Source organism: Aythya fuligula, chromosome 12, assembly GCF_009819795.1.
Source record: "Aythya fuligula isolate bAytFul2 chromosome 12, bAytFul2.pri, whole genome shotgun sequence".
Lineage (NCBI taxonomy): Eukaryota > Metazoa > Chordata > Aves > Anseriformes > Anatidae > Aythya > Aythya fuligula.
Genome location: NC_045570.1, coordinates 11,571,130 through 11,583,650, shown reverse-complemented (window position 1 = coordinate 11,583,650; position 12,521 = coordinate 11,571,130). Strand labels below are relative to the sequence as shown.

The window sequence follows — 12,521 nt, the reverse complement described above, 5'->3', positions numbered from 1 at the left end:
ATCAAGGTGGTCTTCCTGGGAAATTAAATGCAAAACCCAAACATCTAAGTGCCTAAGAAACCAGAAATTTCTCACAGCTTTATCAGTATAAGGAGGGGATGGAGACGTAAGACTACACTAACAGTCCTCAGCCTTCAGTCCGCAGCTTTTTGATTTTTAATTTGACCTGTGGCCTGTTTTGACATTTACCTTGTGTGGATAAAAGGCAACAAATTATTCCATGAACTGAAATGGAAAGCAGGATTACTGAAGCAGCTAATAGATGGCACTAGATGCTGCAGTCTGAAAAGATTTAAGCTGTTGCCATTGTAATAAACATGGGGTGGTACCTGCTGGAACCACAGGCTTGCTTAAGAAGGGCAGGAGGAGAATCCTTTTGTCTCTGGTGCTTAACTTCTGTTTGAACCAGTGTTAATAAGACTTGCAGAAGATTGAGCAATTCAGGGAATATTGTTTTTTAAGTTGTCTGCTGTAAAGCAGGCAGAACTAGCTAAGTGCTAAGCCAAAATGTAGCTGTATTTTTCCCCGTTTGGTTTCTATTAGAGATTTAGAAACTGGAGGGTGCTCCTGCAGTTCATCTTGTAACTAATTGTGTTTTGACCCCAACTATGCAGGATGAGTTAGTGCTATTTTAAGTCTCATCTATTTTTAATTAAGACTTATAAATTCTGGTCTTAATGAGAAAGAGAAAGCTGTGCTGAAGACATTTAAGCAATTTTTTTTTTGAAGAAAGGTTATGAAGTATGCATGCTGCCGTTTTGAGTTTTCTAATCTTTATGATCTCAAATTACTTGTCACCACTGTTCCTTCATCAGCTGCAGAAATTACTTCTACATAATTTAATGTATAAAAATGTAAATTTCTTAGAAACAAATCATTCTGACAGCTTCCAAAAGTCTCCTGTTACAAAGATCTAGTTCAAGAATGATTTTAGAATTGAAGTTGAAACTATTAAGCTACTACGTGATTTACAGTATTATTATTTGATGCATTTGGAGTATTATGTACACACTGATATTTGGTTTTGTTTTAGGAGAGAGGCTGCAATGCACACTGGATTGCTCTGGTTTATTCATATCCTGTGACAGTGAATCAGATATTGCTGTCTATATACAGACTGAATTGCCAGCCAACTTCGGGCCCAAATATGGTAAACATAATTATGTTCATTTGCTATAAAAATACATTCTCCTTAGTTTAACATTTTCATGATTACAGTTTTCTGATAATTCCATAATTTTCAACATGAGAGGGATCTGAAAGGCCTAATCATCGTGTCCCTCTCTTCAGTATAGACTACAGTTTGTTTTCCTGGGCAAAACTCCAGCTGTTCACTGATGAATCTGCTGCTACTCAAATACAGTAAGCTTATAAAGCATTTGGAAAGTCAGAGCACAGGAGCTGTAGTACAGAGACATGAATCTCTGTTAGCTACATGGCAAAAATGCTCATGGTTGCAACTGTCATGAGACAGTAAGTGTATGCGCTGATGTCAGTGTTTCTGATATGATGTACTCCTGTTTTCTATTTCTGGAGATGCAATTCATATTTCAGAATGCTTAATGACTTTCAAGTAGGAAATTTCAATGAATGAGTTGGGTGAGGAGGAAAGCAAACATTAAAATAGATAAAGCCTCTAATGTGTGCTGAAGAGAACAAATATAAGTAAATGTTGGATTAGTCTTAAGTATCAGTCACAAGGAAATAGTATGGTAATATACTTATTAATATGAAAAAGAGAAGTTTGCATGTGGAAACAGTTGCTCATAGTAGCCATTGCATTAGTTAAGTGGATGAGGATCAGTATATTTAATGAAAACACATTTGCAGGGTTTTTTTTTTTTTTGATGTAGTCTAGCATCAAGAGAATGTTGTAGCTACATTCTGTAGCAAGCATTGAGAATTTAGAAGCAGCATAATAATTTGGGAAAGGAAAGATGGTTGGTGTTGAGTTACTCCAAATGTTTTGAAAGGTTTCATCATGCTCGCTACAAACAGGCACAGAAAAAAAATCAGAAATCTTAAAGGCTTCACAGGATTTTCTGTACATAATCTGTCTCATACTTCCAGTACTCACAAATGTGTTGCTTGTGGAAGAGCTTTAAAATGGAGCTTTATTTTTTTATAGACAATTTATAATTTTCATTGCCTGGAAACATTGCTTTTGTCTAGCACTACTAAAATCATACTGTGTTCTGAGTTTGGGTTTTCTGTTTAAAGGAGCATAGCATCAAAAACTCAGTTAAAACAGCCTTGAATTTTGGTTTAGGAATATTTATTTCAGTGAAAAAAAACAAATGTGTATGCTGCTGAGTGTGAGTGCTGTGGCATTTATGATGTATAGTATCTGTTTTGTCTGGAAGCCTTGTCTAAAAATTAACAGAAGTATTTTCTGATTGCGAAATCAGCTGTTTCAGAGCAGTTTATGTAGGATGTCATTGTGATATGATGCTTTTGATAATCGCTAGGTTGTAGCAAGTAAGAAATACAAAAACGGCCACATTGATTCAGACTTCAGAATTGATCTAATTCAGCCTTGTTTAACCCCCATGGTGGTTATAAATGGATACTTAGGGAAAGGCAAGAAAAGGGTAAACTTGTGGCCTATACCCATTTAAAACTGTCCTCAGTGATTTGCTGCATCCAGGGTTCCTTGAGCCTGTAGTTGTCTGTTACTAAGCCAGAGGAAAGAAGGAAGGATCCAGAAACCAGAACAGCATTTTAAATTTGAAGTGTGGGTAAAATATGAATTTGTAGGGTTATAACTGTTTTCCAGCTTTCCCAGCACACACACATACTCCTTTGCTAATAACTTGTAAGACTTAATCTTTTGACTCTTATATTCTGCATCAGGCTGACATTTTAGCAAAAGCAGTTTTAACACTGAGATCAGGCTAGAGTCTGTCACTTTCTGTGTGAGGCTAGGAATGTTTTTCCCACGTACAAGTTGATAAATTTATCCATAGTCAATCTCATCTCTTATTTTAGTCCCTCGCTCCGGTAAAGTTCTGCCATTCTTTGTGTATATATTTAGTAGCGTATGTAGTATGTCATGCTTTAACACTGTAGTATTTGACTTGGGCTCTTACTTCCACTCGTCTTTTCAAGTCTTGTTTAAGATATAACTTGTTGAGGGTAATGAAAACTTCCCGAGAGGAATCTGATTTTGAAAGAAGAGCCGTGGATGGTAGTGTTTATAGAGTGCCTTTCCATTATTTCTGTAAGCGCTTTGCCAAAGGGTGGGAGTCATTGCTATTCTTATGGGTGCATAATCTTTTTATGAAGTATTTGGAACCATGATCAAATCGTTTTAAAACAGCAGAAATAAAGCTCTACACTGAGCCCTCTTCAATTGCTTGATCTTCGCTGACTCAGCAGTAGCTAAACTTTTCAAAGCAATTTGCAAAAAAAAAAGAAAAAAAAAATTGTTAGAGATTTCAGAGATTTAGGCAAGGAAAAAATTTAGTTGAAGTTTTTAGCATACATTTAACAACATGTACTAAAAGCTTCTCTTCCCATTTGATGATACTGAAAAATACATCTGGCATTTGTTTATACAGGAAAACTGTAATTCATGATTTAACAAGGTACTTGAGTATGTGAGAGATACCGCTGACTTTACTGCAACTAATCATATGCTGTAGTCCATTGCTGAATTGAGCCCAAAGATTAAACTGCTTCCAGGTTTGAAATGTCTATGATGAGACTGCAGGATTGTGCATGTTTCTGTTGTTCTTCGTCGTGTTCCCTCTTCTAAGTAAAAGCTGGCCTTCTGCAGAAGCATGGGAAACCTTGATTTTGTACTTACCTGAGAACTAAAAACCAATTATATTCCGTTTTCCTAATACTTGTTTGTACTGTCACATTTTGACTAAGAAATACATAAATGGCTTCTGGTGTAGTTCAGAAAGGCTTTAAGTGCGTCTACGGGAGTGCGACATGCTGGGTGGGTTTAGGAGGAAAGACCTTTGCAGAGGGCAGGGGCGAGTTATCTGAAATGGCCATAACTGGGCCAGGACGCAAAGGCCTTGCCAACTCGTAGTGCTGTTCACATGTTGTTTAACTGAATGAAATTTTCTGAAGTTCAGCCCTTTCTTCCTGCCTTCCCTTCAGCGGGAGGGGAAGTCTGTGGCTGAAATACGTCATGTATAGGAATAGACATTAACTTATTCTCAGAGTTGTCTAGAAATTGTCTGCTTCCCTTCTCTTCCTTGAAACTACAGCATTCGGTACTTCACTCCGGTTTGAAGAAGAGCGTATTTATTCAGATGACGGGTTGCCAGTGGCTTGCTTTCAGAGAGAGCAGGCTTCTCTTCGCAAGCACTCCTGTAGGTAGTAGCAAGAACTTTGTAGACAACACATTCTGAGAGGCAGAGCTCTGATTTTTTTTTTTTTTCATGGTCCCATGAATCTTTTTGTTTGTTTTTGTCTTAACGTGTTATACAGCTCAGCAAGAGCACAAATACTTGTGGCAGATGTGCACCCTTTTGGGAGAAGAGGGAAATGGATTTTGAGTCTCTGGTGGCAATCACGTTGGACGTGAATTTCTCATGCTTTGTGCAAATGCTTTGTTAATGTCCATTCTTGATATGGTAGCTTATCTTCTTTTCCTTCTCTTCTGTATGAACAGTTGTCTTTAAAAAGAGAACTGGTCCTGCTTTCAAAACAGATAAGGTAAGCGCCTATTGCCAAGGGAGGATTGAAACAGTGATCCTGATCTGACAGAGGCATCTATTTTTGACATTCAGGGAGGCACCAAAGTCTGAAAGAAGGTTTGGTTTAACACATTCCTTTCACCAGATTTTCCTTTTGCTGTCATATCTTACCGCTGAGATTGGAGTTAGTGCCATTCTGTGGTAGGTGTTTTACTTCAAACAAAATGTAAGAAGCTGCCTGACACAGTCTAGGCTCTGCCCTGGAAAAATCCAGTCAGGATACTGATAACTCTGAATTTGGTTTAGAGATATCACCTTGCACATATATTTCAAAGGAAGTGTAGCTATATGCCTCAGGACTATGGATCCTTTTCTGGAGGATTGTTGGAAGTGAGGTGGTGTGGTGCTGAGCAGTCAACACTCTCAGTCCTTAACTAGCTCTGAAAACTTGTTTTTCTTCAGCTTTCTCTCGTTCTTTTTGTTTCCGAGTGATTTTTATGACAAAGTCTTTGGTGATTTGTTTCTTTGGTGCAGGGGATGGGGCTGTATCTGTCTTTGCTTGTCATTCAGGATGTGTAGCATACTTGTGCTTCTAGAGGATTTTCCAGTACAAGGGCAAAACCTACAAGTTGGCACTAATAAGCTAATAGACTTGTTTTAAGGAGGGTCATCTTGAAAAGGAAAGAAGACCTAGACAAGACGTAATAAATCAGTTGAGACCTGCCTATAAATATTAGGTGGATACTTGATGGATGAAATTTGTCTTTGATGAACTAATAAAGTGAAGTTGATGGAGCCTCCCAGTTAAATCTAACAAATCTCCATGCTTCTGTTTGTAATAGCTTCACAACTAAATTAGGAAATTAGTTACTGTATTAAAAAATTGGTCTGTTTAGATTTATATGAAACTAAGCAGAATGCTCAGTTACAGTCTGGTTAAACTGAGGCAAACTACTTAATCCCTGTGGAGTGTGTGCTGTGAGTTACCATCCCCAACTGGTGTGGGGGGAGAGTGGGTCAGAGCATTTGGTGAGCTGGTTTTAGGAAAGGTAGACCCTACAAGGAGGATGTTTCCGACAGGAGCTTTATGGGTTCACTAAGGATTGGCATGCCTACTTCTTGTTATTTTTGTGTTGTTTTCTTTTTTTTTGTTTTTGTTTTTGTTTTTTTTTTCCCCTCCAACTGTTCTGGGCAAGCAGCCAAGAAGGAATCCCAACAAGCAATTTGAGCTAACAGAACTAAGATGATATTGGTTCAATAGTCTATCGATGTCTGTCTTCCCCTTTCTCCTCAAACAGGAGACTTAAAAATTCAAGAGGTGCCACAGCAGTCCACCCCATTAAAAAAAGCTGTCAGCCTTGAAAAGAGGGGTTGGTTTTCCTTTTTGGCTTTGTAGCCTAAATACTGAGCTACCAGTGCGGGCATCCTCTCCCTGCTGGGGGGCCATGGGCTTCTCTGGTGCCTGTGGCCTGGCAGCTGCCTGGAGCAAGGCCCTTAGAAACTGTGAGCCCCATTTTCCCCGATGGTGAAGATGATGCTTGTCAACCCTTGTAAAAGCATTTGCATGCTTTCAGTATTTATGATGTGTTGGTAAGAAATTACAGGTGCAGAATAAGTGAGTTGATGTCAGACAGATTAATGGGTATTTTCCACCAGTCGGCATTATTTGGAGATTGCTATTCTTGTTTAATTTTTGGAACGTAGTTCTAGCTCTTAAATTATCCTGAAAAGTTTAAAAAAAACAATCCAGAACAAAAACAACCCACAAAGAACACTCTTATGAATTTCTTCCAGAAGTATAAGCTATGCTATTAATCAAGTGCTGGCTAGTCCTGATAAAGCTGGTATCTTCTGTCTTCCCAAAACACACTGTGCTGTGTTTCCTCAACATCCTTGAAAGATGATTTTTGAGGGGTATTTCTGTGATTGGTTTGTGCCAATATAAAATCATGCCCCTTTCTTTTGTTGGTTTTTGGAGATCCTGCAATAATGCAGCATATTGAAGCAGCTTGCTGGCCCCACTGAAAATGGTCCTTGTGTCTGAACCTCAGGAACTGGGCTGAGGTGGGGATGTGCTTACCTGCAGATGGTCTCCAATTTTCACCCTTGGTGAATAGGAGCAGCTATGGGCTTTGCAGATCAGAAATAAAGGCAGTGTGAGAAGATAATATGAAGAGGAGCTTGCCGTTTCTGTTAAACTTCCCTGTGTGTGGACACGGTGGCATGCAGAAGTGTCCAGCAGGTCAGTCTGTCCCACTGCTGCTGGAGGCTGAAGGGATTCAGTAGCTTTGTAGGAATAATCAGCATGTGTTAGCTCTGATCAGAACTGCATCTAAACCAGATTAGCTTCTTTCTTACTAAAAGTGTGAAAGTTGTTATTGCTTGATTTAAAAAAAAAAAAAAAAAAAAAAAAAAAAAAAGCCTCAAAGAAAAAAACAAAAAAACAATAACAACAAAACCACCAAAACCACATTTCCTCAGCTGAGAAAGTGAAATAGTTGTTTGAAATCTTGAGCAACTGTAAATGACCTTATGAAAAATGCTGCATTCCTACCAGGGAGGTTAGATTAAAATGTATATAATATGAAAAGTATTTTTGTCACCCTTCATATATAACTACTAGTATATGAGAAGTAGCTTCTTGTTGTGGTAACTTGTTACTATGTTTATCAGGTTCCACAAGCTAATTCTATGGTTTTTGTATCACAGATTTGTTATTGCTATGTTTATGTAAGATTTCTTCAAAAAACATATAATTTAGAATTTTCTGGCAATATGTAGACTTTTGTTTTTAACTTATGTTTTCAATTGCATGACAATCCCTGTAATGTAGCTTAATTCTATGCTGTTTCTTTTTATGGATGGATCAAATGTTATACAGTTGTTGAGAAACTTCTGCATATTCTCGTTGTCATTGATACGGCAACTTTAAATAGATGTAGCATATTAATTGAGAGTGAAGTTGAAGGCAGAATTGAATTTCTCAGTTTATGAAATTTGTTAATAAATTCTGTTATTACTTGTTTTTCTCTGGCTTGTGGATTTCAATTTCTAGTGCTTTTAGGTGGATCTGTTTTGTAGATGCTAAACATGCTCTGTTGCTGTGAACGTAATCTGTCTTTAGTTTGGAATAGTTTAAAATGAATCAACTCCCAGTTAAAATGGGTAAGCCTTCTATACCAATATATACTTCTAACAGTATATGAACAACTTTTTGACCTTGATTACATAAAGGAAGGCATACAACTTTCTGAGTTGTGGTATGCTAACTCTTTGAGACTTCTGTACTTGATTTCTGAGTATCTGTTTTCTGCAAAATAAAACACAAACTTCGCAGTTGCATTTTGGACCGATAACATGCTACTCTTCTATTGCCAGAATGAAATCCTTTGAATTCTTTTTCTGATACAGCATGATCTGGATTGACGCAAAGTTCAAATTGTTAAAACGTGGAGTCTCCACTCTTAGTCCATGAGCCAAGAGCAGCGGTGGAGCCGCAGCACTGGGGAGGGAGGGGGGAGCGTGGGAACGGTCGTCTCTTCACTTTTTCAGGAAAAGATACAAAAGGAAGAGTGTTTACTTTATACATAGCATGTTGGAGTCTCATTATAGAATGTGTAATACTTGTAGTGTTACCCACATGCCTAGTGTCTGGACAAGACCTGTCACTGTTCTCTCTTTAAAGAAACGTGTATCTTCTTAGATGCTAGGGACATAAGCTGTCTGCTGTAAGCTTCTGTGTTGGTTTTATTACAAGTGATTTTTGAAGCCTATGAGATGTTGAAGAGTTGAATATGTTCTTACAGATTTGTCTGTGAAAGTGTCTGTTAGTAAAACAGTGATCAATCGTCTTTGTTCATGGCTGTAGGAAATGTGAAAACACCACCTTTTCTATTCATTTCACTTATGTTTTTAGGGTGTAGCAGGATTTTGTATGAGTTAAATATTGGACTGTTACCAATTCAGTACCTTAGTTTGATCCTGAAAGGCTCAATATGAAGAACCAAAGCATAGTGCATCTCTAATGCCTAATTCAGGGCTGTGTAGCTCAAACTCCTCCTTAATTAGTTTTTCCTACTTTTGGCATTAACACTTCAATGTTTCATGATCATTTCTTAATTTCTTCTGCACTGTGGAATTCATGTCTACTTAGGGAAAATAATCACCAGTTTATTTACACAATGCGTATAGATTAACTCTTTTGTTCTGTCTATGCTTTTATGCAATCAAGAAAAATGATTTTTCTACTGTAAGGCACTGACACTTTTAAAGTAAGAATCCATTTTAATGGACTTACTGCACTTCAGTGCACTCAATGTGAATATTGAGAGAAGTGTAAAGTTAGTTATTAGGAAATAAAGTAATCAGCTTAAAGTACTTTAATAAGGGATGTCGAAATGTGTATGGGAACGTCTGCCGTGTTTTATCTGTTCCTCATGTTTTAAAAAGTGGGAATGTGGAAGAATATTTGCTCTAGATCTCAGAAGCAGAACCATCTGCAGCAGCAACTTCCTGAAAAACTCGTGTCTGTTGTTTTAGTGGGTGTGAGACTATCCCACTCCCTTCATGTTGTTCTGTCCTGCTGCGTCTTGCCTGCTTTTTTCTGAGGTTTTGTTTCATTTGTCTGTCAAAACACATTATATGAACGAACTGATAGTTTTTTTTCTACCAGTCTGAAGAAATTCTGTCTGAAGGTACAATCTCTATTCCCCAGCTGTTTTGACAATATTAGAATAGGTTTCATATCTTAAATGTAATAGCAAAAGAAATAAATTGTTGTTGAATTAAAGGGGTCCTTCCTATTAAATCTAGATTATTCTTTAAAGTACTGGGGGGATGTTACTATTTGATACTAACATTGTAGAATGTAATTGATGCAGTAAGGAAAAGAATGTCCTCGTCTGATGAAATCAACTTACGTAAATCAACTTACATGCAGGTGTAGGAGAGAGTGGCTTAGTGTGACTGATGCCTAGGAACAGATAGAAAACATTGTATATCTGTACATTATATGTCCCTTCTGATACTGTCTTGACACGATAAAGCAGAGGGTTGTTGGTTTTGTTTTTTTTTTTGCTTATGAGTAAGTGTGATCATTGTATAGATACAACTTTAACTTGTATACGTGGTCCTTAGATGCCAGACCCTGTCCAGTTAGGAGCTATGTTTGGCTGAGAGCAGGGACTTTAAGATCTTCGTGCCTTTTTTCAGAAGTTCCAGCTCTGGCCTTGAACGTCACCTGCTGCAAACTGACCCCTTCTCGCTGCTCAGGCTCTCTTCACCTCCCTATGAATGCCTTCCAGAAAGTGCTCTTGGCTGTCCAGCTGCAGCTCAGTTTGCCAGTAGGAGTAGGGTGGTATTAGTGGCTCTACTTCCCCCTTACTTTTGTGTCTGGTGGGATTGCTGTTCAGGCCAATCTGTTAGGCAGTTCTGTCTTGTATAAGATCTTGCCAGTATGATAGATACATACCGTCGTCCTGAAACAGGGTCTCAGTTAGGATATAGACAGGTTTTTCTGCTGTTTTCTGCCGTTGTACAGAAAAAAAAAAAAAAAAACTGGATGTTGATTTAGTAAATTACTAGAAAGAATGGAAGTCTCATATTTCTGCAGTGAATTATGATATGTGAAAAAAAGGTTTCATTGACTTAATTTTTGAATTATTTGAAAAGGATAAGGTTAGAAAATGTGATTAACTCCCCCTAAGGTCTGCACTAATAGACTCTTCTGTTCTTAACTGTGTAAGGGCTGCAGTGGGGATTAACTGCTACTCAAGTTTGAGTCTAGGTTGGGAGAATTAATAAGAAAACACTCAGCGGTGTTGAGTTCAGTGACATGATGATACCAGTTTGTAGCTGCCTTTTGAACAGCCCGTGCAGCTCTCCCTTCCTTTCAGTCTATGTGTCATTGACAACGTATGCCTGGAGAAGTATACCAGGATGCTGCAGGAATTAAGATCTTAAAAACTGTTCATTGTTCCATAACATTTTAAACTTTTTTTTTCTTCCTTCACAGGAAATGACCTAGAGGCCTTACAAATACATTTGTACATTTTTGTTCTGAGTCTACAATTGAGGGCAAATGCAGTCTGGAAGCACCACTTCTTAATGTTACAACGGAAACAACTACCTCAACAAACAAGGAAAGGGGAAGAAGGCTTGCAATAATAAACACTCTAATTTTTAGTAGCTTATACTTGCAAGGTCTTCTGTAAACAGAGTCCAGATCTCTTTTCCCTCCAGTATTAAGAAGAGACACTACAAGTAAACTGATTTGGCAGACTGGATCTGTCAAGACATTTGAAGATACTTGATCTGCTGACATAAGGATTTGCTTTTTTTAAGGAAGAAGCCTCTGCACTGCTTTTATAATCGCTGTTGATCGGTGGTTTGCTCCACTTTTCCTGATATTACTAATTGGAAAAATGTATTAAAGCATTGCTTCTAAAATTATTATTTGCGTTGACAAAAATAACTTTTGTAAACTTTAACAGCAAGTGACAATAATATGCTCATGAAGAAATTCTAGGTGATAACTTCTCTGCTCCAGTGTTGCTTTTCTGTGTGCAGAGTGGAATACTGAAGGAGACAGAGCATTATTAAGATACGTCGGCTTGCTTTCTGAGTACAGTTTGTAACTGCAGCAGGGCTGCATTGAACACTGAAAATATTAAGTCAGCAAGTCTGCTGCCTTTCTCACTGCTGATACAGATTATACAGACACTTGCCTTTTTGAAATGCCTTTTGTGAAACCTATGTACACAGTCCTCCACTGTTACTGTACATAACTATATATTTGGGGAAGGAGTTTGACAAGTGATTGTTAATTCAAGAGATCTTCGGACAAGCACTCACTTATGTATTGCTGTAGTGCACAAGAAAGCAAAATGGACTATAAGCGGCGCTTTTTGCTTGGCGGGTCCAAGCAAAAAGTGCAGCAACACCAGCAGTATCAAATGCCTGAGCTAGGCAGGACCCTGAGCGCACCGCTGGCATCTACAACCCCAGCATCCCCTTTGGTCTCCTCAGCTGCTGCGGGCAGCTGCAACCACCCTGTATCCCATACTACTCCGATTGCAGACATCCAGCAGGGAATCTCCAAATATCTGGATGCACTCAACGTGTTTTGCCGTACGAGCACTTTCCTTACAGACCTTTTCAGCAGTGTATTTAGGAACTCTCACTATTCTAAGGCAGCTATGCAACTGAAAGACGTGCAGGAACATGTCATGGAAGCAGCGAGTCGACTCACAGCAGCAATAAAACCAGAAATAGCAAAAATGCTGATGGAACTGAGTGCAGGCGCTGCGAACTTTAAAGATCAAAAAGAATTCAGCCTACAAGACATTGAGGTAAGTTACCTTGGGGGATTCTGTTTTGCATGTGAATTTATATCATTCCTTCGTAATTGGACTTTTACTTAAAATCAGTGCTACGCTGAAAGTTCTTTCTTTTGTATTTGTGGGCAACACTGATAAAAGGAGAAGCATTTTCATTTTTGTTCTCAGAATTAAATGACTGCCAGTGGTCAGTTTCAAACTATGTTGAGTGAGATGTTCAGTGGATATTTCTGTGTAAGGACTTGCACTAAATTTAAAGTTTTTATGAAATAAGTTTAAGTTGTATTATCTACCTAATTCTAAAAGGTATTTTTCTGTATGATTTAAACTTAAAACGAGAAATCCAGTAACCTCTTTCGTACTTGGGAAAACATGCCTAGTGTAAAACAAATAAATAAAACCCCCCTACAATAATTAAAGCAAAGCAAACAAACCCAGCACCCCACTGCCCCAAACTAACAAGCCTAAGTAAGTAAATGAAAGTTGTAAGCCTTTGTTTGATTTTTTTATGTAGTCCTGTGTGGAGCCA

General features: G+C 38.2%; 1 protein-coding gene across 2 annotated transcripts in view; it reads left to right on the top strand.

Annotated features, from left to right (window-relative positions):
• KIAA0355 (KIAA0355 ortholog) overlaps positions 1 to 12,521 on the top strand; it is a 51,532-nt gene that overhangs the window by 16,528 nt on the left and 22,483 nt on the right. The window contains exons 2-3 of one of the 2 annotated variants that reach the window (XM_032195466.1): positions 1,034 to 1,150; positions 10,669 to 12,004. In XM_032195466.1, the coding sequence (XP_032051357.1) occupies positions 11,510 to 12,004 (495 nt within the window). In that variant the 5' untranslated portion in view covers positions 1,034 to 1,150; positions 10,669 to 11,509. The remainder of the gene's footprint in view (positions 1 to 1,033; positions 1,151 to 10,668; positions 12,005 to 12,521) is intronic. The other variant, XM_032195467.1, reaches the window with a different exon arrangement.